The following is a 26519-nucleotide window of genomic DNA, read 5'->3' as shown; positions in this document are numbered from 1 at the left end:
TATACTTCTTCCATTCCAGAAAGAACAATAGGAATAACATGGACTCTTGTTTCCCAACCTTTCTTCTGAGCCTTTTGTGGATATCTTGTTTAGAATCTCAAAGGCCTGCGGGGGTGGGGGGGGGAGGATATAATGCATATATGTATATGCAGGGTCCAGAGGAGCCTGGACGAAATCTGCCCAGAAGCTCCGGGATGCTTTCTAAGGCAACAGGACACTAGGCCATACTGTCAGGAGGTTCACATGAGCTGGGGGCTTCAATTATATCTTGGGTACAGATCTGAGAAGGGATCACCATGTAAGCATTGAGAGTGGCGTTCTAGCCCAGTGACAGGTTGGAGATGTAGGTAGAACGAATGAATCCCAGCCTGTGGTCATTCTTCTGTGTTGTTTCCATTTGGTGATTCGGTTGTAACCATCTCATGCTTAACCTTCCTCCTCCTCCTCCCTCTCCTCCTCCTCCTCCTTCTCTGTCTTAGTTAGGGTTTCTATTGCTGTGCTGAAACACCATGACCAAAGCAAGATGGAGAGGAAAGGGTTTATTTGGCTTACACTTCCGCATTGCTGTTCATCACTGAAGTCAGGACAGGAGCTCAAACAGGGCAGGAACCTGGAGGCAGGAGCTGATGCAGAGGCCATGAGGGCAGAGGGGGTGCTCCTGACTGGCTTGCTTCCCATGATCTGCTCAGCCTGCTTTTCCTTCCTTTTTTTCCCTTTTTAAAGATTTATTTATTTATTTTTCTAACTTTCTTTTTATTTATTCTTTGTGTCTTTCACATCATGCCTCCTGATCCTATCTATCTCCCCCCTCCAAATAAATAAAATTTAAGAGGAAAAAAAAGAAAGAGAAAAAGAAAGAAGGAAGAAGGGGAAAATTTCATCCTGGAAGCTGCAGTGTGACACAGTGAGTCACGCAGCAAACCCCTTTATCCATATATTTTTACACGCAAGTGTTTATCACAAAGAATCGTTGGTCTGGTTCGAGGCTCCTGGTTTCTGCTGTACCATCAACGCTGGGCCCTCACTGGGACTCTTCTTGGACATCCCTTTGCTGCCCTGTGTCATCAAGATTCTGTGGTCCTGGTTCTGCAGGACTGACACCCTACCCCACCCCCTTCCTTCCCCCATCCCCCCCACCCTGCTTCAGCAGATAGCAGATGGGGTGGATGTTAACACATAACCCTGGTTCTAGGCCTGGGTAGTTGCAGGGTTGGTCAGCCTGCCGGCTCTCCCCTGTCTTCACCACCAGGGGGAGCTCTCCAGAATTGCCCTGGCGAGTTCACCCCTTGCAGCAAGGAGCAATGGGCAGGGCCAGTTCTCTGGCTTTCCTGTCCTCAGAGTTGATTCTCCCACACCTACACCTTCAGGGCCAGCTCTGTTACGTTGCCCAGGAGAGGTGTAGAGGCCACTCTCTAGAGTGCTGCAGCTGATGAGGGACAGGGACAGCTCTCCCACCTGCCTTAGGCATTGATGGGTGAGAGGGGAGGGCATCTCTCCCCCGCCCATGCCACCACATGACAGATGAGGAATGGGGAAGGCTCTGTCATGCTCACAACTTTGGGCTGGCTCTCCCACACCTCCACCAACATGGTTGGCTCTACTATGCTGCCCAAGTTGAGGTGCAGGGCCTGTTCTCCTGAGTGTTGCAGCTGGTAGGAGGCAAAGCCAGCTCTCCTGCTTTTATGACCTCAGGGCCAGCTCTCTTACTTGCCTCAGGCGTTGATGGTGGGGGTGGGGGGAGTAGCTGAAGAAGCCTCCAGTTGAGGTTTCCTTCTTTCAGATAATTCTAGCTTGTATCAAGTTGGCATAAAACTAGGTCAGGACATTCTCTAAGCAGCTTTTTATATTGTGGTTGCAAATACCAAGATATGAAATTGTAGTTGATGTGGCGGTGCACACCTTTAATCCCAGCACTCGGGAGGCAGAGGCAGGCAGATCTCTGAGTTCGAGGCCTGCCTGGTCTACCAAGCAAGTTCCAGGACAGCCAAGGCTACATAGAGAAACCCTGTCTCAGAAAAAAAAAAAAATGCAGTGCACATGGGCAGTCCTGGCTAGCTCATCACAGAGTGAGGCTGGAGAGATGACTCCATGGTTAAGAGTGCATACTGTTTGTACAGAGGACCTGAGTTTGGCTCCCAGCACATGTGAGGTGGCTCACAACTGCCTGTAACTCCAGCTCCAAGGGATCCAACATCCTCTCTGGCCACTGTGGTCACTGCACTCAGGTGTAGTGTCCAGGCCTTACTCTGGCTTACATTCCCTTACCTCTACCCTCCTAACCCCCCCTTTTTTTCCACTATTGGATCTAGAACCCAGTGCCTCACACCTGCCAGCTGTCTCCTTAGCCTCTAGATTTCTTGAAGCAATAAAATAATTTGGTTTGTGGGAAATTCCCAAAGATGTGTCCATCTTGGTATTCAGTATTCTGTGAGGTTAGTTTTCCAAGTTCACCCATTCCGTTCTCATGTAGCCAAGCAGGAAAGTAATCTCTGGGCTTGTAAGCTACTTCCAGTGCTCACAAAGGATCCGCCCTTCCCTGAACCCTGTGGTCCCTGAGCCTCCCCGTCTTTCCCTGTTAGCGGGCTCTAGTGGCTGTGGAACAAAGGGAAGTTCACTGCTGTGACAGGCAGGCAGCCACTCTAGGGGAAATATGATGTATTGTGCTGCGTAGGAAAAAGCCAGTATTACCAGATCCAGTAATCTGGTTTTTAGACAGAGGCAGGACCCTGACCGAACGTGCTGTCTATGACTAAGCATGGAATTTATATTGTTTTCAGAAACAGGTTTTAAAATCAGTGTGTACTTGGCTTGTCTGTTTCTTTTAGATATGAAATATATTTTGCCTAAGTGTATTTTTTATTTTGGAAACCACTAGATTGATTCTTGTTCCCTAGTTAGCACACAGTGAGCACCTATTGTATACCAGGTCCTGTGTAAAGTGACACACAGATACAGAGTCTGAGGTAGGGAAATACAGTTGGCAGGTGACCAGTGAGAAGAAGACAGTGTGTGTTGCTTTCCTTCTTGCTGTCTGTTTCAAAAATATGTCATCAATTCAACTTAGGCAGGGATGATTTTGTCCTTGTCTGCTTGGTGGTGCAGTTGGCCATTGTGAGAAGCAGCTGCTGACATGGAGTCCCCTGTCAGGAAGCAGAGAGAGAGGAAGGCTAGTACCCAGCTCTCTTTCTCCTTTTGTTCATATCCAGTCCGGGGCCTCACGAGATGATGCCACCCACATCTAGGCTAGGTCTTCCCTCCTCGGTTATGACACCCTGGGAAGGCGAGGGCCTGCATGCACACTCATGAACATAAACAAACAAACATAAATTTTGAGAGCGTAAAAAATGATACAACCATGTAGGTCTCTTTGTTCGTTTATGGAGACAGGATTTCGTGTGGCCCAAGCAGTCTTCGAACTCACTGCGTGTCCTGGTTTGCCTCCTCTCGCTGTAATAAAGACCGTGATCAAAAGCAGCTGGAGGAGGAAGAGGGCTTTGTTTTATCTTCGTCTCACACTCCATGTTGCAGGCGAGTTAGGACAGGAACTCGAGGCAGGAACTGAAGCAGAGACTGTGGAGAGGTGCTGCTTGCTGGCTTGCTCTCCAGGATCACATCAGCGCCTTTCTTACACCTCCAGGACCATGTGCCCAGGGGTGGCACTGCCCATGGTGTGCTGGCTTCTCCCTCCCCAATCGTCAATCAGAAAACAAAAGGCCCTGCTGACTTGCCCAGAGGCCAATCTGGTGAAGGCATTTTCTCAGTTGAGGCTCCCTCCTCCCAGATGACCCTAGCCAGCACGCTGTGTAATCATGGAGGTGACCTTGAATTTCTCCCTTTGGAGTGGTGAGATTACAGGCATGTACCACTCACTATGTCCTACTTATGCCATGCTGGGGATCAAACCCAGGGTCTCATGTTTGCTAGGCAAGAATTCTACCAAATGGTCATATCCCTAGCCACATCCCCAGGACCACTTATAGCTTTTAAGTTCTAAGAGAAAGCCTAGCAAAGTGTGAAAATTACATGCTTACCACATTTGCCAATTCACAGACTATAGGTACAAACCTAAAAAAGCATGGTGGTGTGTCAAAGCAGAATCATTATTTACAATGGTGAGACCTTTAAAAAGTCCTTTACAGTGTTCTGTCAGTGTTGAATCTCTGTCATTCGCCGGTAGATGAAGGGACATGCCTGCCCCTGACTGTCAAATGCGGGAGGTCTGACAGTGTTCTTACAAATCTAAGGACAGGAGAACAGACAGGAAGTAAATCGGCGGCTGCCAGGCTCTGGAGGAACTGGAGGGGCAGCTCACAGGCGTGAGGCTCCTTTTGGGGGTAATGAAAATGTTTTGAAATTTGATTATGGCAATTGGTTGTACAACCTTAACTATACTAACCCCACTCTGGTCAAAACAGTTAATTTTCTGTTATGTGAAGTTTATCTCCATAAAATATACAGGTGGAAGGGTGAGGATTGATTCTCCAGAGGTGAGGCCACTCATACCTCGTCTTTGTTCTTTATTATTTTTTGATAGTAAAAGGCAATCGCAAGTGTGAGTTGAACTGCCAAGCAAGCGGCTACCGCTTCTACGTACGGCAAGCTGAGAAGGTCATCGATGGCACCCCCTGTGACCAGAATGGCACAGCCATCTGTGTGTCAGGACAGTGCAAGGTAAGTGCCCCTGGCCTTGGGAGTCTGTGCCGTGGGTGCTGAACCTGTGACTGACGGTTTTCCAGGGCTGAGATGGACGGGCTTTCCAGCCCGGTGCTTTTGACCTTTGAGAGCAGTGCTGGGATATGCCAGCCTTTCAATCATTAAGTGACTTGTTTTCACACTGCGTGCTTCAGAGGGGCCTCGACACTTGACACTTGAGGGTCCTTCCTGGTGAGGTCACCTGTGAAGTGGGGCTTGTAGAAAGGGCGTGGCTCTCTCAGTTGGGAACAGATGGCGCCAGTGTGCGGGTAGCATTTTAAGAGAATGGTGTCTTTTAGCCTGCCTCTCCCATCTGAGGCAAGCTTCCAGAGGAGCGTTGTTGAGTGCCTTGCAGAGCAGAAGATGGACTTTCAACAAGAAGTTTCCCTCCTCCTCAGGCTTCTGCAATCTACTTTAAACTCCCCACCCCACATTCAGTGGGGTGTTCCCTGGTGACAGAAAGTGACATTTAATTAAAAACACGCATCTGAAATAAGAGCACAGGCTTCATAGCCACATGTCTCTCCCTGGCCCTCTGCCCTCCTTTCATCTATCTATAAACGTGTCTCTGGAGCTAAGGCCTAATTGGTGCCCATGCAGAAGAGGCCGCAATGCTATATCAGTTAGCGCACCGTGGCCGGCAGGATTGGCTTTCATCAAGGAGAAGCCCTTCGGCTAGGATGTTCTTGAGTGTAACTTCCTGTGTGTTTAATATCAGAGCTAATAAAGTATGACTTATATATCTCTATGTACAACCTCCTCCTTCATCACCTTCCAAAACAAAAAACCAAAACCACAGTCCTTGTGTGTATGTGTTCGTGTGTGTGAATGCAGGTGCATGCCCCTTCCACCGCACATGTGTGGAGCTCGGAGGAAAACTCGGGTGTCAGTCTCTACCTTCTACCTTGTTTAGAGGCAGGGTCTCTCGTTCTGCTGGTCTTCCAGCCCTGCTGGTCCACGCTTCCTGGGATTCTCCTGTCCCCACCTCCCATCTCTCCGTAGGAGCACCGTGAACTTCCACATCTGGCTCTGTGTGGATGCGGAGAATCCACACGCAGACCTCCCTGCTTGCACAGCAGATGCTTTACCCACTGAGCCATCCTTCCAGTGCCCCACCCCCCGATGGCTTAGAAAGTTCTTTTTTAAAAGTGAAGCCCTTGCTGGTATGAATTAGCTTTTCTGTAGAGTTTAGCCTCAGCATTGCATTGTCACAAAGATTCCCGAATTCTCACTTTCCAGAGTTATATTACGATGTTAATCTGCAGAGAAGTTGCATCCATCAGTGCCGTTTTGATGAGAAAGTTCCAAGTAAAGTGTAAAAGAATTTTCTAAATGCGGTTGGTCATCTCAGATGGAGAATGAAAGAAGTTGAGAAAGATGGAGGCTCTCCTTGATATCTGATGTGAATGAAATGTTTTTGGAGGAGCCAAACCTGTGACAGGTCTTTCTTTGGACTGCCAGAGATTTTCCATTAATTATGAAAGCTTGGCCTTAGCTCAGACTTGTTCCCAACTAGCTCTTAAAACTTAAATGTCCCCGTTTACATTAATCTACATTCTGCCATGTGGCTCGTTGCCTCTCCTCAGTACCATGTGTCCGATTTCCTCTGCATCTGTCTGACAAATCTCTTGAACCTCAGATTCTTTCCCAGAGTTCCTATCTCTCCCCGGAAGTCCCACCAATAGTTTTCTTGCCTAACTATTGGTCATTCAGCTCTTTATTAAACCAATCAGAAGGTGCCTTAGGCAGATGAAGTTAAACAGACACATCTTCAGTGTACGAGAAGATTATCCCAACACAAACAACCCAGGAATAGGAGAACAAAGAACAGGCTACTTCAACATCCAACAGGGCAAGCATTGGTGTTGCTGTAAGCCAGCAAAGAGCCCTCTGAGGCTCGCCATGTGCTGAACCCTGTGCTGTGCGCTCGCTCTCTCTCTCTCTCTCTCTCTCTCTCTCTCTCTCTCTCTCTCTCTCTCTCTCTCTCTCTCTCTCCTTCAGTGCTTAATTTTTAAAAATTATTCAATAAATTTTCTTAAATATATGAATGAATAAGCAAACTGAGAAGTTGTTGGTACACCTCTCCTGAAAAGAACCAAGAATATGATTAATAGAGGATTACAACTGTGCAGCCCTTGCTCTGTTCTCAGGGCCTCCTAAAACCTGAATGATGTGAGTGGACCTGGCCACAGGCTGATCCAGCTGGCTAGGCAGGTGCCTCCTCCCTCCCTCCCTCCCCCTGTGGTAGGCGCCCCTCCTAAAGCTTCCTCCACCGTCTAAGAGGGTGGCCTACCTGCGAGAGGAAGAACTGTCTTGGGTCAAGAGTACAAGAGTAGCTGTACTCCCCTGCCTGAAGCCTCAGACAAGCTGGGAAAGTCCATGTGTGAAGCGGTGTAGGGTAGCCAAGCTTCCAGGGCTCCAGCAAATGAGGCATTGCCTGTGGCCATGTGCCCTAAAAAATGTTAAAGCTGACACTTGAACGTAAACCGGATGAATTTCCCTAGTTATATATTTCTTTTCTATTAGGTATTCTTTCTCTCATTTTTAGCTACTCTGACAACTCCCTCACATATTGAGTCTGTCTTGATTTCTTGATTAATATATGCTCGACTTTACTTATGCACACATACACACATCCACACACGCACATTACAGGGATCTCTTGGGTCTTGTCTTCTTGAAGGAAAGAATTTCTAGAGTCATGGACAGTCAGAGCAGAAGGTCCCTGAGTGAAGCAAACACTCAAAAGAGAATCTGAGAAACAACCCAGTGAGTTCTGTGCCATTAGTGGTAAAGAAATTTTTATGAATATTTATATGACAGGTTGCATACTCATGGCATAAGGTGGCCCTTTGCCTTCCCAAATCATCATGGACAGGATATCCCCTTTAGGGGTTTTCCTCTCATGAGCTTATGGGAAACACACCGAGAGTGAGGGAAGTGTAATAATAGTGTGGGGGAGTGCAATGATAGTGCAAATGATACTAAATTGAAGTCCAAGTCTTTTGAGGGTAGAGACCCTTCCGGGGTACACGTGTATGGGAAATGCTCAGATGACTTAGTCACTGATACGACAGAGCGCTGAGCCTGCAGCTTAAATGGTTTCTAACCACAGAGGGCTGTTTTGACCGGGAGGCCCGGCTCCCTCGGTCTTCTGAGACACGGCTGCCATCTTCTTCAGTTACCTCCTACCTCCTTGCCCACCGGGTATCACACAGAATTCTTGGTTATCCTCAGTACTACACATCATTACCCATTCAGCAGCTAGCAGGTCCTTGCCACACCCTGGGGTTGGACGCTGGCACTAAAACAATGGAAAAGACTAACACGTTTCCTACCGCCCTAAGCTCGAAGCCTGGCAGAAATAGTAATAAAAAGCCCGTGGAGTGGCAAAAGAATTACCAAGTTGGGTGAGTTCTTGGCAGTTACCAGGGTCCTGAAAACATGAAGAATTGTGGAAAGCCTCATTAAGTGGAGTGTCACAGGGAAGTGTCTGAGGAGCACAGGGTCCAGGTGACAGATGGAGGCAGTACCTTTGACCTCCAGCTGCCCGGATGGAGAGACCTGGCTCAAATGAGGTGCTCAGGGGCTGGCAGACGTTGAGGTGCCTGGTTTGTGCTCACTCCTGCTCTCTGCCCAAGGTTAACCTGGTCTCTTCATGGGGCTATCCTTAGCCAAGGAGGCCCTTACATATTCCTGAACATGTGCTGGCTTTGGCAGTGGAAACCTCCGCTAAGTCATTGTCCAGGTCTCGACAGACTCCCCTGGAAACAGGATGATATAATGTGTCAGGAATAGACCATGAGGTCATCCTGGATGTCCAAAATGAAAACGGCTCTGTGGATAAGATTGAGGACAGGATGTCCAGAGCTTCCCATGCGGTCCTGATGGTGCCTCCTAGGCTAGAGTACATGAGAGACAGCAAGGTTTGTGGCCCTTCCCCATGGCTTTCTGAAGAGATGGGGATCTTACAGCGCTCTATCTGAGTTGGCAGGGGTGGTACCTGTCACTTAGTACCAGGAAAAGGGGAGAAACCTCCACTGAGCCCCTGCCCCTAAACCAAGCAGAGGCTGGCACTGTGGCTACCATCTCTCTTGGCACTGGGGCTACCATCTATCTTGGTACAGGATCCAAACGGCTACACAATGCTTATTTGATACTGTCACACCTATAGGTACTGTCCCCAAGTCGCGACATAAAACGTCAGGGTTTCAGAGAGCTATGCAGGGTCTGGACAGCCCATGCAGCCTAGTTGGACTAGGAGGCTAATGGGCACTGTGAAAAGCACCATGGCCAAATGCAACTGGGGGAGGGAAGGGTTTATTTCAGCTCACAGTTGTAGTCTAGCATGAATGGAAGTCGGAGCAGCAACTCCAGAGAGGAACCTAGAAGCAGAAACTGAAGCAGAGGCCGTAGAGGACTGCTGCGTACTGGCTTGCTCCCCATGGCAGCCCAGTTTGCTTTCTTATGTATGCCAGGACCATCTGCCTAGGGCTGGCACTGCTCATGTTGGAGTGCCCCCCCCCATCAATCATTAATAGAGAAAATGCCCAACAGGCTTGCCCATAGACCTACGTGATAGAAGTGGTTTCTCGATTGAGGTTGTTCTTCCTAGATGACTCTAGCTTGTGTGAAGTTGGCAAACCCTCGCCAGCCCAGGTGAGGTACCCTGCTTCCTTTGGGTCCCTGTACATGTTCCTGCAGAAGCAACCATATCATCTGCTGGTAACTTGTGGGATCGGACTCTTATCACTATGGGCATAGTGTGCTTAGCACAATGATGGCTGAGGTGGGGCCCGGCTTGGCTGTCTTGGTGAAGATGTGAAGGGGACATCTGTCATCTCAGCACCAACTTTAGGCATCCCCTATAAGTTGCTGCCAAAGTTTGAGTGAGCCAAATTTAATGGGAAACCTCTGGAAAGACAGGCTGGGGTACTGTACACCTTAGTAGAAGTCAACATTAGAGGACAAACATATAGGACACGATTTTTCATTTTGTTTTTTTCATATGTGGTCTTGTTCCTTGTTGGCCTTGAACTCACTAAGTAGCTAAGGATGACCTTGAACTCCTGCTCCTCCTGACTCCACCTCCCTAATCCTGGCATTCCAGGCATGAACCCCCACACTGTCTTGTGTGGTGCTGGAGAGCTAACCTAGGACTTTGTGCTTTTATAACCATATTTTGTGTTTTTGATAGACATTTATCTGAATTAAACATCAAATTATTATCCTCCTCCCATCTGCCTAGTACTCCACCCTGCAAGAGGAAACAGCCACTTTTTGGTAGCATCTTTATGAAGACAGGTTTTTTATGCATCTACTTGCCAATTGGTGTCTTATTGCTTTTCTTTCAAATGTCGTTTTATTGCACTTTCCATTTACTGTGTGTTTATATGTCTCTGTGTATGCATGCATGTGCCATAGCTCACACACATGGAAGTCAGAGGACAACTTGCAGGACTTGGTTCTTTCATCAGGTAGGTCCTAGAGATTGAACTCGGATCATAAGACTTGGTGGCAAGCACCTGTAGATGTAACCAATCGTCTTTTTAAAATAAGAAACACAGAGCCAATGTAAAAGAGAAAGCCTAGAGGTCAGAGCTCAGAGATAAAATCTTACCTCCTGCAGTGCTCCTAGCTTCCCCGAGAGAGCTACTTCCTGTTTGTGTTTAAATAGTCTTTCTATTCTGCCTTCTCATTGGTGGTAAACCCAACCACATGACTGCCTCATCACTGCCTGTAAGTACCGCCCTCCAGGTCTTAAAGGCGTATGTCTCCAATACTGGCTGTATCCCTGAACACACAGAAATCTACCTAGCTCTTCTAACCACCACGCTCTTGCTATGGCTCTAATAGCTCTGACCCCAGGGCAACTTTATTTACTAACATAAAATTAAAATCACATTTCAGTACAAATAAAATATCACCATAAGCACCTTTACCCACTGAGCCATCTCATCAACTCTTACGTTTTATTATATTTCCTTCCACTTGATACGTACAGCACATACTACCTCATACCTTGGTATTTTTTTTTCCTTACCATGTTTTAGGGGATCTTTCCATTCTGGTATCTAAAGCACATCTCCCTTTATTTTACATTTGAGTGGTATTGGATGGTATAGCAAACCATGAGTCACGTGATGTCTTTGACCATTAGCAGCAATGCCATAAAAGATGCCTGTGTATGTGGTGGCTTCATTTACATGTTTACAAGCACCTGATAAACTCTCAGAAGTAACATAAGCGTGTCTACATAGAACGGGTTGGAGATAGCTCAGCAGTGAAGAGCACTTGTTCCAGAGTCAGGTACCCAGTGTGTATATTATAGGACTCATCACTGCCTATAACTCCAGCCACACTTGTATCACACGTGTGTGCGCACATGTGTGAACACACACATACACACACACAAAATCAATCTTCTTTTAATAAAGGGTGTGTCTGTGTGGATTTGCCATTTTAATAGCTGGCACATGGCAAACTGCCCCCTAGAGTGATTGGTGGCAGGGACTCCACTCCTGCCACACCAAGTGAGGCCATTTTTCAGAATCCAATTGGATTTTTGCCGGTCTAATAAGTGAATAATGGTACCTGTGGTCAATTTTGTTTCTGTCTACCTCACTTTGAGTGGGATAGTAAATCTTCATACCTTTAAGGACCACTCAGAGCCTGGACTGGGATAAAGTGGGTGAGGTGCCTGGGGTACGAAGCTTGAGGAGGCATTGGCTGACTGGGAAGGTCTCCTTAAATGTGTGCCCCAGACTCCCGAGCTGCCTTGCCCTGGTCCAGCCTGCACGAGCCCTCCTGACCCAGGCACCGCCGTTTACATTTCCCCACATGATCTGTGCTCTTGCAACCTTTGTGCATTCTTTATTCAGCTATTACAGTAGGGATTTTTCATACGCCAGACATTTCTACTTTTATGTTATAAATTGCAAGAATAGTTTTAGGGGGTGGGGCCAGGTAGCCCTTTGACCTGGGCCTTTGCTAATGGAATTTTCTTTCTTTCTTTTTTTTTTTTCTTTCTTTTCATGCAGAAGTTTTAAATTTTGTAAGTGGTGAATTTATCGGGTGTTTTATGATTCAGGATTTTGTGCCATAGGATTTCCACACTGTGAAGTTATAAAGAATTCTCAATCTGGGTATGGTGGTATGCATTTCTAATTTTAGCACTCAGGAGTCTGAGGCAGGAGAATCAGGAGGCTGAGATCAGCCTGGGATATGTAGTGAGACTCCCTCTGCTGTGTTTCTGATAGTAACGTATGGTTCTATGCATTTACATTCTTACATTTTTTTTTTTTAAACTTTTTTTTTTTTTTTTTTTTTTTTTTGGTTTTTCGAGACAGGGTTTCTCTGTGTAGCTTTGCGCCTTTCCTGGAACTCACTTGGTAGCCCAGGCTGGCCTCGAACTCACAGAGATCCGCCTGGCTCTGCCTCCCAAGTGCTGGGATTAAAGGCGTGCGCCACCACCGCCCGGCCACATTCTTACATTTTATATTAATCCAGTTGGGTTAATGGTGCTTCATTGTGAGGTTGGTTGTAGGGAAGTACATAATAAAAAAGCAGATATTTGATTCCCCCCACCCCCAAGACTGCAGCTAGGATCCTGTAATGTTTGAGCGGAATTCTGTGTCTTACTGTGTGTTTCAGTCTTTATAGATAGATCAGGTCAGGTCACACATCAGCTGAGACTTTGGGTGCTTGAGGAAATGACTTTTTTCCAGGGTTGGTGCATGAAGTTTTCTAGAACTGGTTGATAGTGACATCTAGTGGTCAGTGATAAAATTACACGTCCTTTAGATCAGCTCAGGAGGAAACTATCATGAATTACTGTTTTCCTTGAGAGATGGCAATAGACTAAATAGAACAAAATGAAATAAATGGAACTAGATTTCTGCGGCTAAGAACTGGGAACACTCAAACTAGAAGAGCGAATTCTCCTTATGTCAGCAAGAGCCTTAAACAGCACCCGTACACTTTATACACAAAAATAAACTGCTGCCCAAACTTAATTCTAAATTAGTAAATTAAGTGTTTAAGATCAGCTTTATGTTAGCACTTCCCCAACAAGATATGAGTGTAAATATACTATTCAGGAGTGGGTCACACGTGCCTCTGAGAATCAATCTGTAAACTTGGGAGGCTGACGCCGCTGCATACAATTTTTAGAAAATTAAAGGAGATTGTTTGCCATGTGAAGGTCCGGGATCAGCATGGCATAGGTAGTAAGTACTGAGTGACTGTGCCGAGGGTGATGTCGGTGGTCGTGATGGCGGCAATAACAGTGAGATCAGGCAAACGATGGTGTGACAATGTGTCCAGGTTCATCCGTGTGGGTAGCGGTGACAGTGGTGGCTGGGTATGGATGTGGTCCTGGGTATTGTGACTGGATGGATTCTGAGATCATGGAGCCTGAGGAACCACTTTATGATATAAGGGAAAATAAAGAATGTGTAAAACGCAGATGAAGGGAGCCACCTGCTTCTATGTCTCTGGAGTAGGGGAGGCAGCTGTGGGGGAGGGGTAACCCGCCAGGGCAGCGTCTGAGCCTGGCCAGCATCATTTGCTCCTCCACAACGTCCCCACTCCCCACCCTCTCCAGTCTCTCAGATGCTTCACACACCTGAGCACTCTGATACGCGGTGACCAGTTTGAGGGCAGGACATTGATCTAAAGAGCTTACGAACTGTTGATAGAATTGACTAATATTCGGAAACTGTTAATAGAATCACTTAATATGCAGAAAATACGGGGGGGGGGCAGAAACAGGGAGGCTGATGTTAGCCGAACCTGGGCCAACTTTTCCTACACTCTTCCTGTAGATTTGAAGTTTTTCAAAGTACAAAGCCAGATGGGAGGAAGTGCGAGGTTTTCCATTTCCCTTACTGAATCCGAAGTATTTCTTTAGTGGAGGGAGGCTGAACCGGAGCCTGACGCCTGTCCGTGTTCCTTCCGTCTTTCTTGTCTGATTCTCTGGCTTCTCATAGATACTGTTGAGAACGATGAGGTGAATGGAGCTGTCGCTGCTGTCCGGGGTCGCTTGGCCTGGCTTGCCCAGCTGACCAACTGGGGTCTGACCTGTAATAAACAGAAAGCTCTCCATTCATGTGCAAGAGAACTCCTGACGCTGCTTGGCCATTGACTGGGTTAGGGAAGGGGCAATGCTGACTTTCACATGGAGGAAAATGCCATTCAGTTCTCAAGGAAGAAAACAAACAAGCAAACAAACAAACAACAAGTGGTGTAACGCAAAACCCACTGTCGGGACCCCTGCTGGCAGTTTTCAGAACTGCACCATCCTAATTTTTTTTTCCATTTTAAAGGCTTACAAGATGTGCTTTTTTGAAAAGTTTTCTTGTTTTTTGTTTTGTTTTGTTTTGTTTTTAAAGTATATTCAAAGGCATGTTCTGCCCCATTCACTCTGAAGCATGTGCCGCTTAACTAGCAAACACTGTATTGGATTTAAACATAGTAAGATTTCAAAATTTTTAAAGACGTAAAAGATGTCTTCTAAGGCTAATTTGGTTTGTTTAGAAGAGAAGAAGATCTGAGGCCAATGTTAGAAGGAAAGATAGGTACTTCCTGTCAGCTTGAAATCCGGCAATCCCATAGTCACCCAAGCTCAAGGCTTTGATCTTTAACCAATACAATATATATATATGAAGATGGCCAGGATGCCGCACGCTGGAGAGAACACTTGTCTGGCATGCAGGAAGCATTCCCAATACTTCCTAACACTGAGCATAGTAGTGGACACCTGTAAACCCAGCGCTACAGAGGTGGAGGCAGGAGGATCAGAATTCAAGTTTGTCCTCCAATCAGAGTGATTTCAAGGCCAACCTGGGCTACATGAATGAGACCCTGTCTCTAAAAGTGGCCGGGTTGGGGGGGGGGTCATAAAGATGCACGAAATGGCCTCTCCTGTGTGGGGTACCTTCTCTTTCCACACCGGTGGTAATACACTGTAAATGCATGGTGACTAGCCAGACAGGACAGAGTGGGGGACACAGTGGGTGTCCAGGCTGAGTGAGGCGGACTGGCAAGCTGGAGATGTTGGTGCAGAGGCGAGGGTGTTTCTTGAACACTGGACTTACTCCTCTCCTTACCTACCAAGCTCCCCAGAAGAAAACAACCTTCCCATCAGTGATAGTTTATTGTTGTTATTGTTTGTTTATTTGTTTGTTTGTTTTCTGTCTTCAGGAACAACAGCGGTCAGCCAGGCCAGATTAGAAGCATCAGTTTAGATTCTTCCTTCCCTCCCATGGCATATTGGTGATGAGGCGGGAAGGAACGTGCTCCTTAGCCGCCGTGGGCCCCTCCCCACTTTAAGTCTTCATCAGCGCTGTGTAGAGAAGCAGGTGGCTTTCCCCGGCCTTCCTGTCTCTGATGTTGCTCTTTCTCATACACACTTGCCAGTGCTGACTTAGGAAATACGAATCTAAACATGTCACTCGCCTGCTGATGAACTTCCAGAAGTTTCTCCATGGTCTCCGGTTCGCCCTTGACTGGTCCGGGTCGTTCTGTCCCAGTGAGCTTTCACCATATTCACTGGCCCATTGCTCCTAGTTTTTTGTTTGTTTGTTTGTTTGTTTTTTTTAAACCTGTCACCTTCTTCCACACCTCTCGCTTCTCCCATGTCTGCTCCTGCTTCCATCTAGAATGTCTTGATACGTCTGGCTGCAGGTACAGAAAATCCCACCCAAAAGTTTAAACACCAAAGATTCCGTAACTCTCATCAGTGGTTCTAGATAGAAAACACAAGTTATGGTATCAGGAGGACAGGATCCCGTTTCCACTCGGCCAGCCTTGGAGAATGATGAAAACCAAGTACCTTCAGCCAAGAGGAAGAAAACAATACCCAATGGGTTGGCAAACAGTGGTATCTACTGAAGCTTTCCCTCTCTTTTGGTAAATTCCCAAATGCTCAGCTAAGGAGCCCCCTTGACAAGACTTCTCTGACCACCCCATCCTTTACAAGAGCCAGGGTGGCCCTGGAGCTGGTCCCACCAGGCCACCAAGTCTTTGAGACAGAGCTATCTTGAAAAGCACAGTTCCTAGGACACTATCACAAGCCCACACAGCAATATCTGTTGACTAAAAACCCACAACTGGCCAACTCTGAATTGGACCACTAGAAAAGACTTCCGGTCAGGCACAGAAACTTGCCTGAGTGTTTTTACCCACGGGGAGTCATTTTGTGTGAGAAAGGCCATGCTAGAGGAAGAGCACTGAGCCCATGGAGATGCCTTTGCAGTTCATCACGGGCCCAGGGTCCTTCAAAGGTCTTCCTCTGCTGTTTGCAGTGTGTGATCATGTGATCTGATGAGCACACGCTGCCTGTTCTCCACTGAGCCCATGTCCAGGCAGGAGGAAGGGCTTGGGGTACAAGCCCTGTCCATGGATTCTGTGCCTTTCCAGGGATCAACACAGCTGTCTTCGTTCCTCTTCCCAACAGACGGGACCTGTGATTGCATCCCATTAGCCAGACATGGTTTTAATTTGGTCGGGCCGTTACCTACACATGCCTTGTCAGGTTCTGTTAGGGATAAAGGGAGCTGGATGCTGTATGACTTAGGTAGTGTCACTTCCAAGGAGTCTTTTGTTTTGAGAAAAGATCTATTCTTTTTATCTACATGTATGAATGCTTGCTTGCATGTATGTATGTCTGTGCATCACGGCCATGTCTGGTGCCCACAGGGACCTAAGAGCATCGGATCCCCTAAAACTTGAATTATAGATGGTTGTGAGCCTCCACATGGGTGCTGGGAATTGAACTCAAGTCCTCTGGAAGAGCAGACAGTACTCTTAACCACTGAGCCATCTCTCCAGCCCCCCTCCAAAGAGTCTTAAGATGATTTAACTTGGTTATTTCTTCTGCTTGCTTGAAACCAAATAACAGCCATTTAGAGTTGTCAAGTAGAAACACTGCACGTGGCCCTTGTAGGAATGGCCTGTGTCATGTGACACACTATTTTACTTTCCTGTCTGTTGCTATGACAAACACCATGGCCAAAAGCAAATTAGGGGAAGAAACGATTTATTTGGTTTTTGTTTCCAGGTCACACAGTCCATCATTGAGGGAAGTCAGGGCAGGAACTTGAAGTAAAAACCATAGCCAAATGCTCACTCAAAGGCTCACGATCAGTGAGCTCTCTCATGTAACCCATGACCACCTGCCTAGGGAACGGTGCCACCCACGGTGGGATTGCCCCCCCCCCCATGTCAATTAACAAACAAGACAGCCCTCCCTGCTTCAGATATGGCCACAAGTCAATTTGATCTGGGAAATTCTTCAATTGAGGCTCCCTTCTCAGATGACTCTAGGCTGTATCAAGCTGACAGTTAAAACTCACTAGGATATCCACTGCTCTAAGAATATAGACGACACATTGGGAAGACTGAGGTCCAGAGAGATGTCATTTGCCCAAGACAAAAATCAGATGTTTTAGTGACAGACCATTTAGGAAACATCCTATCTTTAACTTCCAGTAGAACTTCGGCACCGTCTGGGGAATGAATGATTTTAGTGCATACAAAAAAAAAAAAAAAAAAAAAAAAAAAAAAAAAAAAACCCAAAACTTTGCAGTCATAAAAATTGGATTTATTAACTTATTTCTCCAACTTCACATGGCATAATCTTCAAAAACAAAAACTACAGTTACCTTGCTTGCTAGATACAGTCAGATCATGAGGGTGTCAATGGTGGCCCTTCCTGCCTTCTTTACATAGATAATTCTTGAAACCTGAAGGAAAGACTTTGCTCATGGAGACCTGCAGTTACCTCCACTCACACCTAGATGGCGCTCACACATTAGGTGGAACTCACATGGATAACTTCCAACTGCCTCGAAGAAACTCACAAATTTTTGAATAAAGGTGGTGAAAAGTTCAGTATTAGTGGCTCTCAGGTGTGGCTGGGTGGGTGGATTTGGTTGAAGGGGAGGTGGTGAAAACTGAGGACTGCCTGTAAACACACCCAGTGGCTGTGCAGACCTCATTCTTCTCCCTCACTGCGGCCTTGCAGACCAACCACTCTGTGGAATGGCTGGTTCTCCTGGTAGGGCCTCAGCGCTACCCAAGACACCCAGAGAACCCTATTCCATCTGTCACGTACCCTGACGTGGTCATCACAGAAGACACTTGCTTACCATATCAGGACTCTGCTCTCCAGGTGCTGGGGGTATATATACTGTTAGCAGTTAAGGGGTTGGCTTTTAAATTCCTCTGTCAACATAAATACACATTATTATCCAATACTACAGATATGCAGTTTTTCCTGGGGGTGTATTGGACACTGCTTCTATGTGACAGTTCAGTAAAAAGTGGAGCAAGAGAGATATAAGTACTAGTCCAGGTCTTGTTCCTACAACTTAACTTTGCAGTCTTACCCAGGGTAATTAGCATCTCTGTGCTTTAGAAAAACAGATTGGTAACAACAGGATCTACATTATAGAGTCATGTTGAAGACAGGTAGTCCCATCACCTGCTCCAGTGAAACTAGGAAAGAAAAATAGGCGAATATTTTCACCATATTCTGACATGGAAGTCCCAACATTCGTAGTGTGAATTATTCCTTTCTAAACCAGCACTTTAGAATCACTATAACCAGACTTTAAAAATGCATTGGGACCAAAGCAAGACATGAAATTTGGCCAGAGAGCCTAGGCTCAAGCTGAGCTAGTGCGTTTGAAATAAGGCTTCATTGGGAGGATTTGGTTTGTACCCCCAAACAAAACGACTAGAAAGGGAGAAGCAGGTCATTGGAACACCATCCCACATCTGTAAGATCCACTAGGCAAGCTGGTTGAATGGTTGCCTAGCATTCACAAGGCCCCAGATTCAGTCTGGGATGCCCCACGAACAGGGCATGGTGGGAATATTCCAGCCCTTGATAATTGGCTGCAAAAGGATCTGGAGTTTGAGGTCCATCCTCAACTGTGGAAGGAGTGCAGGGCCAGCCTGGGGTGCACAAGAGCCTGTCTCCTAAAGAAGAAAGAAATATCCATAGCCAGTCTTCACCTCATTCGGTGGTCAGCTTCCATCACATTTCATAAAAAGCATTTGCAGACAGGAAAAAAAAATCACAAGATTTAAAGAAGAAAGAGAAGCTATGAGCAGCATCCACGTGACACCACAGTGCAAAGCATGAATTGGGGCTCTGACCCAGGACGATTCTCCAGCATGGAAGTGAGTCGCCTAAGGGAGGTGTGTTTATTAAATCCAGATGAAATCAGAGGCAGGAACGGGGGAAGGAGGATTTGGACTTAAGACAAGTAAATCCAGCAGCGCATCGGAAAACTCAGGGGGATAGTGGGCCTGTCACCACGGCAGTGACAGCGAAGGATGTGGAGCCACAGCAGGAATGGAAGACAGGTGGAGGCTCACCCTGCCAGCGCCCTGCGGGAGGCAGCTGAAGACTCACTCTTGCTCTTCATTCGCACCCAGCAGAGCTGTGCCTGCACAGGGAAATCTATGGCACGGCAGAACAGGTGACCCTCAGAAAGCACATAGAGCCTGTTCCCATCCAGCTTTGCTTCCATGGAAACAACGTGGTTTCTGGTCCCAGAGCATCTGCAAAATGGAGTTAGTTCTTCTTACACGGAAAGTAGTGTAAGAAGTGTGAATTAGCCACTCATTGGAGCCTATGGAACAGCGCATGTTCGGAAGTGAGCTAAGTTACTCATAGCTCCTGTGTCTACCTGATAGGTGTGATGGAGACATGGGCATGAGGCAGGGATAGCATTTCTTCTTGAAGCCAGTTGTCCATTTCTGACTTTTAGATCTCTTCCGTGCCAACTCTTGGAAAAACTCCGCTCTCTTGGGGGGGGGGGGGTCCTCCTTCCTGCTCAAAAGTCCCTTCCCTTCCAGATCTCCACCTGTCCCCTGGGTGGAATCAGCAAGAGTCACAGTAAACCAGGAAGCCTCGAAGCACTTTGACCCCAGAGGAAGGGCGTTGGTCCCTGCCCTTCTCTGTGGGCTCTTGCTGGCCTGCTGGGTCATAGTGCTGTGGAATATGCCCATGGGCATCCCTTCTGTCTTCACCCCATTTATTCCAGCATGGTCTCTGTAACTCTAGGTATACTCACAGCTCAGTGGAGGACTTGATGGGCTCCGGCCTTCCCTCCTGCCCCTCCTCCATAGTCAGCGGTACCTCTGCTCACACATCCCCATGCCTCCTCCGACTCTCAGATGGAAGACACCCTCCAATGGAATGATGGGTAGTATTTGGAGAGGAAGCCCTGAGCAAGCTGTTTAGGTTAAGTGTCCTTTTAAGAAAAGACACTAGAGCAGCTGGAGAGATGGCTTTGAGGTTAAGAGCACTGACTGCTCTTCTAGGGGACCTAGATTCAATTACCAGCACCCACACGGCAGCTCATGACTGTCTGTAACTCCAGGTATATGGACATCTGATGCCATCCATCCCTGGCCTCCTTGGACACCAGACATGCATGCGGTATACACACATTCATGCTGGCCAAACACATACACTTAAGAAAGAAAAGACACCAGAGATCTTTCTGCTTTCTGTCTCCCCACTCACACCCACTGAACATACTTGCTACTCAGTGACTGTTTCCTGTGTTTTGAACTGAGTGACAGCTATGAGCTTGGGTACTATAAAAACAAATCCAGCTACATTACCATATTTGTCTGTATGTTGTTGCCTGTTGTCCTGATCCTGAAGGAGGGAAGTATGTGCCATTGAGATTTCTCTCAGGAGACTCATGGGGACGCACATTTTAGTAACTGTCACCAGGGTTGGAACAGTGGCCCAGTCAGAACACTTGTGTGCAAGTACAAAGACCCGAGTTCAAACCTGCAGCACTCACGTGAAAAAGCTGGGTGTGGCTGTACACTTGTCAGGAACCCCAGCCCTGGTGGGACAGATACAGGAGGATTGCTGGGCTTCCTGGCCCACCAGCCTGGCTCGAGGTTCAGTGAGAGACCCTGACTCAAGGGACTAAGGAAAACACTAGCAGAGCAGGGCATCCAGTGTTCGCCTCTGTCCTCCCCACACATGCATGGGCATGTGCACCTGGACACACGTGTGTGCATGCAACACACACACACACACACACACACACACACACACACACACACACACACCACCCAAGAAAGAACTAGTGTGAAGGGTCATTAGAACAGAAGGGCTGAGTGGAAAATAACTCCCAGAAATGTGCATTGAAAATACTTCCTTCTCCTGCTCCTCTAGGACAGGAGTTTGGAAAAAAGAAAAAGGAAAAGGAATATGGCTGAACGCTCAATTCAAACAAGGCAGTTAGTATGTCGATGTAACTGGATAGCTTTGAAAGGGAGGTGGGATCATCCCTGGCCTGGGTCTGGGAGCCTGGCTGCCAAAGAGCGAGGCAGCCTGGCCTCTCTCCCAGCCATGAGGCTCCAGGGCCCGAGAAGCCCAGGCCCCACGAGTGACACCTCGTTCTTCAGACACTCTAATTTATAGTTAACGCCTTTTAAGCAAACAAGAGGGAGGAAAAAAATCTGGTTCATATTACAACAACTTGCAGTGAAGGGAAGTCTGGGAGTTCAAAGGAAAAATGTCCCAGGAAAAGCTCAGGCTGTTAAAATTCATTTGGAGTGGCCAGGAAGGTAATTGGAAATTAAAAACTAAGGCTTTCTCCATGTGATGCGCTCTCTCTCTCTCTCTCTCTCTCTCTCTCTCTCTCTCTCTCTCTCTCTCTCTCTCTCTCTCTCCCTGCCTCTGTCTCTGCCTCTGTCTCTGCCTCTGTCTCTGTCTCTCTCTCACCAGCAATCCTTGTCACTTAATTCATGCCAAAGAGCAACCAAATGAATTCACATTTGTTGCTAAGACTTATTCCATCGGAATATCAAAGGTCCCCAAAACTCAGTTAAAAGGATAGAGAAGTGTGTGTTCTCCTTTCAAAGCCAGACCCCTTTGGACCCTCTGTGGCTTGGGGGGGGGGGGTATGCATCTTCTCTGCATGGATTTGAGGCGTCCTCTCTTTACTCACACACTCCTTTGCAATCTCTCTTCTCTGGGCGTGCTTGCTGGGAAGCTGTATATCAGGAGAGGAGAACGAGCTCAGACTGAAGCCGGAGCTGCTGCTGCAGAAAGGAAGTGTTGGTTACAGCAGTGCCATCCCTGGGAGCAGGGTACAAGGCTGCGCGTTGTGTGGACGACTGTCTTAGTTAGGGTTCCTGTTGCTGCAGCGACGAAACACTATGCATGACCAAAAAGCAAGTTGGGGAGGAAAGGGTTTATTTTAGCTGGTCAGGACAGGATCCTGGAGGCAGGAGCTGATGCAGAGGCCATGGAGGAGTGCTGCTTACTGGCTTGCTCCCCATGGCTTGCTCAGGCTGCTTTCTTATAGAACCCAGGACCAACCGTCCAGTGATGACCCCACCCACAATGGACCAGGCCCTCCCCCAATCAATCACTAATTTAAAAAATGCCCTATAGCAGGATCTTATAGAGGCATTTTCTCAGCTGAGATTCCCTCCTTTCATATAACTCTAGCTTATGTCAAGTTGACATAGACCAGCCAGCACACTAAGGGGCTTGTCATTTAGACCTAGGAGTGGTGTCTTGTGTTTCAGTGATGTGTTGCTTTTGGGGAGAGCTCGGGGCAGTACTACCCAGCTTCCCCTGCGGTCACTTGCTTCCTGTATGGGAGGAGCCTGTATCTTAATGAGCAGCTGTCTTTCAACCCACCACAGCAGCTCTTTAGCCAAGTCTCTTTTATTAGTATCTTTCTCTTTGCCGTGACAAAATGCTGGTCAAAAGCAGCCTGAGGGAGGGAGGATTTGTTTCTGCTCAGGGTCTGAGGATCCAGTCCACCATGGCAGGGAGGGTGTGGCGAGGAGAGCTTGAGTCAGCACAGCATCCACACTCGGGAAGTAGAGTGCCATGAATGTTTCTGCCCAGCTTGCTTCCTCCTTTGTATTCAGTCTAGAACTCTAGCCCAGGGGATGTTACTAAGTTAGGGTGGGTCTCCCCACCTCAATTAACCCAGTCTAGAAACTCCATCACAGACATGCCTAGAGGTTTGTTAATGTGTTGATTATAAATTGCACCACATCCATATTGCCACAAGCCCTGTCCTCCACCCTAGGGGTTGTCCTTCAACTTCAGCAACCAGACCATAATGCACTGCTCTTCTCCTTGGCAGCATGATGCCTTCCCCGGGGTAAACGTGAATTTGGGGCACAACTCTTCTATGTGGACCATAATTTGGATGAGAGACAAGGAGCAGACATTCGGCTGAAGAAGGTCCTGAAAGGGAAGCGGGAGGCCTCGAAGGCACAGCTGGTGTCTTCACCACGGGTGGCCTGGGCTGAGGCAAGCAGGCTCACCATACCTGTGCTTTTTCCTGACAGTTCTGTTTCCCTTGAGCAGCAGGGACTGTTATGGACCCCACCCAGACTCGGTGGGCTCGGGTGCCTTCCTTTGTGAACCTGCCAGAGAGCCAAATGTCCATCAGCCCAGTTTGACCCACTGACCTTTCCGCCTGTACCACCTTCCGCACACTGCGGCTGGATTGACCTCCTTGGTTCGAGTCCCCGGAGGAGCGGCAGTGCTGTTTTACCCTTTGAGATGGATCGGAGGAAGGCGTGCTTGTCTCCTCTCTGGCCTCCTGTGGTTTACTTTGGGCTGCTTACAGAAATAGGTTGGAAACATTCCCTACTAGGCACCCAAAGAGCCCTGAGGCAGGAGTGCTGTTTGTTCGTTTATTTTTCCACCGTGTGTACCCCTCGCTTCACACTGCAGACTGTCCTAGGCCCGTAAAATTTTATTCCCCTTCCAGAGAGAATTTTTGCCCGCAGCAGAAGGCTCCGCCTGAATATATTGGTAAAATAGCCAGTCGTGGTGACACACACGTGTAATCCCAGCACTCACACCGGCGGCAGAGGCAGGAGGATCTCCTGAGGTGAGGCTAGCCAGGGCTGCAAGTGCTGTCCTTCGTAAGACAGTGAAGGGGCCGTGCTTTCTGCAGACCCAAACCAAGCAACCAACCAAACAAACGGCCTGTTTTCATCACATCAGGGGCACTGAGTGACTGTGAGGGATGCCAGGCTGTGAGCATGTTACCTGGCCATCTCACCCAACCCCAGAAAAATTTTACAATGTACATCTATCACAATCCTAATTTCTTTCATAGGTGGGAACTCATTACGCACAGTAATTGATCTGAGCTCTTGAACCTGGTAGAAGTGATTGGCTGAGAGACTTCAAGTCTGGGGGCACCACCCCAACACGGCACAACTTTGAGACAAGGATTTTGTGACTTTAGTGCACAAGGAGATATGGGATGTTTATCTTATTACATAGAGAGGGATTAGTTTTAGTTTTTATTTTAGAATATTTATAGTAATATTATTATAAGCAACATACTTCCCTTTCTAAACGTCAGTGTTCTTATCTTTAGTGTGAGGGCAATTCGTTTTTAAAGACTACATTAGGCCAGGCTGCGGCAGCGTATGTGACGTACCTCATACAGTCCAGTGTACCCTGCTGGCACTTAATAAGCATTTGCTGACTTCTGAACACGCGCTTCCTCACCTGTAAAAACATAGTGCCCACTTCTGGGAGCTGTTATTAAACTCAAATAAAGCAAGGTGCCAAAAGAACCCTGAGAACAGCAGAGCATGGTATCAGTATGACATGACCATGTAATCATCCACTGAAAACCCTGGACCCCTGGAGCTTTCTACAAGAGAAATAAAGACAGAATATTCTGTCCACCCTTAGATGTTGTTAGAAGAAACTAGTGTCTGTGTTGAGGAAAGTTAAACAAATCCGAACTCAGCCTCCTTTCACAAGTTACCACTCTGGGTTCCCACCCTGGCATGGGGGCCAGTTTCCTCTGTGAGCAGCTGCTCTGATGCCCACGGCTAAGATGGCCTGGCACGAACTCTCCATTGAGTTGGAAGTTTATTTGGAGCTGAAGGAACTAACTGACAGAGTATCATAAAAATCATCTCTGTGTGTGTGTACACATTCGTGTGTGTGTGTGCGCGCGCGCGCGCGTTAATGCAAGCATGGGGGGAAGGATTGCACAGAGGTGCAAGTCCATGTGCAGGCCAGAGGGCAATGCAGATGTCGTCCCTCAGGTGCCGTCCACATTGCTTGTTGAGACAAGATCTCTCACTGGCCTGGAACTCACCGAGTAGGCTAGGCTGCCTGGCAGGCAAACCCCAAGGATCCACTTGCCTCTGCTACCCCGCACTAGGATTTCAAGTTCACACTGCCAAACTGGCTTTTTAAATGCAGGTTTTATAGATCAAGCTGAGATCCTCACCTACTTTACTAACTGATTGATCTATCTATCTCCCCAGGCCCTGGAATCATCTCTTTTGTAGAGACCTTCCAGGCTGACTTCCAGTGTACATGTTCTGAAACTCTAAAGATAGATCAGTGGCCAGCCCACTTCTGTTTTAGATTCTTCAATATGAAAATACATTACCACCACTTCTTTCTATTTTTTTTCTTTTTTGTGGGGAGGGCAATAGATATTTTGAGGCAGGATCTTGCTATGTAGTTCAGATTGGCTTCCAGCTCATTGCATAGTCCAGGCTGGATTTGAACTTATAACCCTTCTGCTCATCTTCCTGCTCACTCACAGACTGCTGGGTTTATAGGCATGTGTCACCACACCCAGCTTCACACGATCTTCCCTATCCACTGGAGCCAAGCTTTAGCTTTGCATATCTTCTGACCACTGACCCTTGAGATTTCTCCCATTGGAACAAAACCAGATTTGATATTCCTTCAAATACTTGAAACCCCGTCTCATGGGGGTCTCCTTGGTTTACTCCGGGCTTTACATTCCATATTTGTTCAGGCTTCTCTTCTTAGGACAGTGTCCAAATCCCTTTCACGTTGAGATCCATCTGAAAGCGTGGTATCCATTCATTTGCGAGACAAGTATTTGCTGAATGCTATCTATTGGCACGGTGCTGTGCCAGGCCAGATGTCTGAAAGGACAGAGTGGAACAAGCGAGACGTTCTTCCCAATCCATTGATTTGGATGCTATACTTCTGCTATTATAACCAACGATTCCATTGGCTTCCTTTTGCAGCCATGTCAAACTGCGGGATTATCTTTGGCTGTGATGAACTAATGTTATCTGTGTTTGTTGAAGGGAATTGTTGGCAGTTCAGGACATCCCAAGTCTATAGGCATGTAATTGGTTTCTTTGAACCTAAATAAAAGGCTTCACATTTATCCCCGTCCAGTTCTTTCTTTGGTCCAGCTCCCTGTTCCAGCCCGTTGAGTTCATTTTGACATTTGTTAACTCTTCAATCTTGATTTCATCGTATTGGTTATTTCTCCCAGCTCTGTGTCCTCTGTGGTCTTGATAGGCATTGATTCCTTCGGTGTTGCATCCAAGTCGCTCACTGTAATGAGGGGTAGGCTGACACAGCGACAGCACCTTTTGGCAGGCCCCCAGCTGCCTTCCTTCCCCTTCCTTCGGCACTCTTGGAGAACACGTTTGCAGCCAACTCCGACTCGTCCAATTATACTGTCATCTGGTCTGCATTTCTCCATCTTGTCCACAAGAATTTCCTGAGAGACTTTGCCAAATGCCTTGATTAATCAGTACATTCTGGGTCTCTGACAGTCACAGTTGTCAGCTGTCGTGACCTGCTTCTTGCTCCAGAGGAAGAAAAGGGGTAGAGAAGCTGGGGGTTGTCTCTTCTGTTTGAGTTCCCTAGCCCCCAGATGAGGAGAACGTTAGGTTCATCAAGGTAGAGCTGTTGGCCGAGTCATCCTCAGACTCTAGAACCATGTCTTACCTCATGGCTTGGAAGTATCATAAACCAGGTGTGATGCCAAGGCTGC

At 47.3% G+C, this 26519-nt stretch overlaps 1 protein-coding gene across 2 annotated transcripts in view; it reads left to right on the top strand.

Annotated features, from left to right (window-relative positions):
- Thsd4 (thrombospondin type 1 domain containing 4) overlaps positions 1 to 26519 on the top strand; it is a 579159-nt gene that overhangs the window by 275477 nt on the left and 277163 nt on the right. For both annotated transcript variants that reach the window (XM_016003663.3, XM_076575392.1), the window contains exon 7: positions 4535 to 4671. In XM_016003663.3, the coding sequence (XP_015859149.1) occupies positions 4535 to 4671 (137 nt within the window). The remainder of the gene's footprint in view (positions 1 to 4534; positions 4672 to 26519) is intronic.

This window comes from Peromyscus maniculatus, chromosome 7 (assembly GCF_049852395.1).
Source record: "Peromyscus maniculatus bairdii isolate BWxNUB_F1_BW_parent chromosome 7, HU_Pman_BW_mat_3.1, whole genome shotgun sequence".
NCBI lineage: Eukaryota > Metazoa > Chordata > Mammalia > Rodentia > Cricetidae > Peromyscus > Peromyscus maniculatus.
The sequence above is the reverse complement of the archived record's forward strand: the minus strand, read 5'-3'. Positions and strand labels throughout refer to the sequence as shown.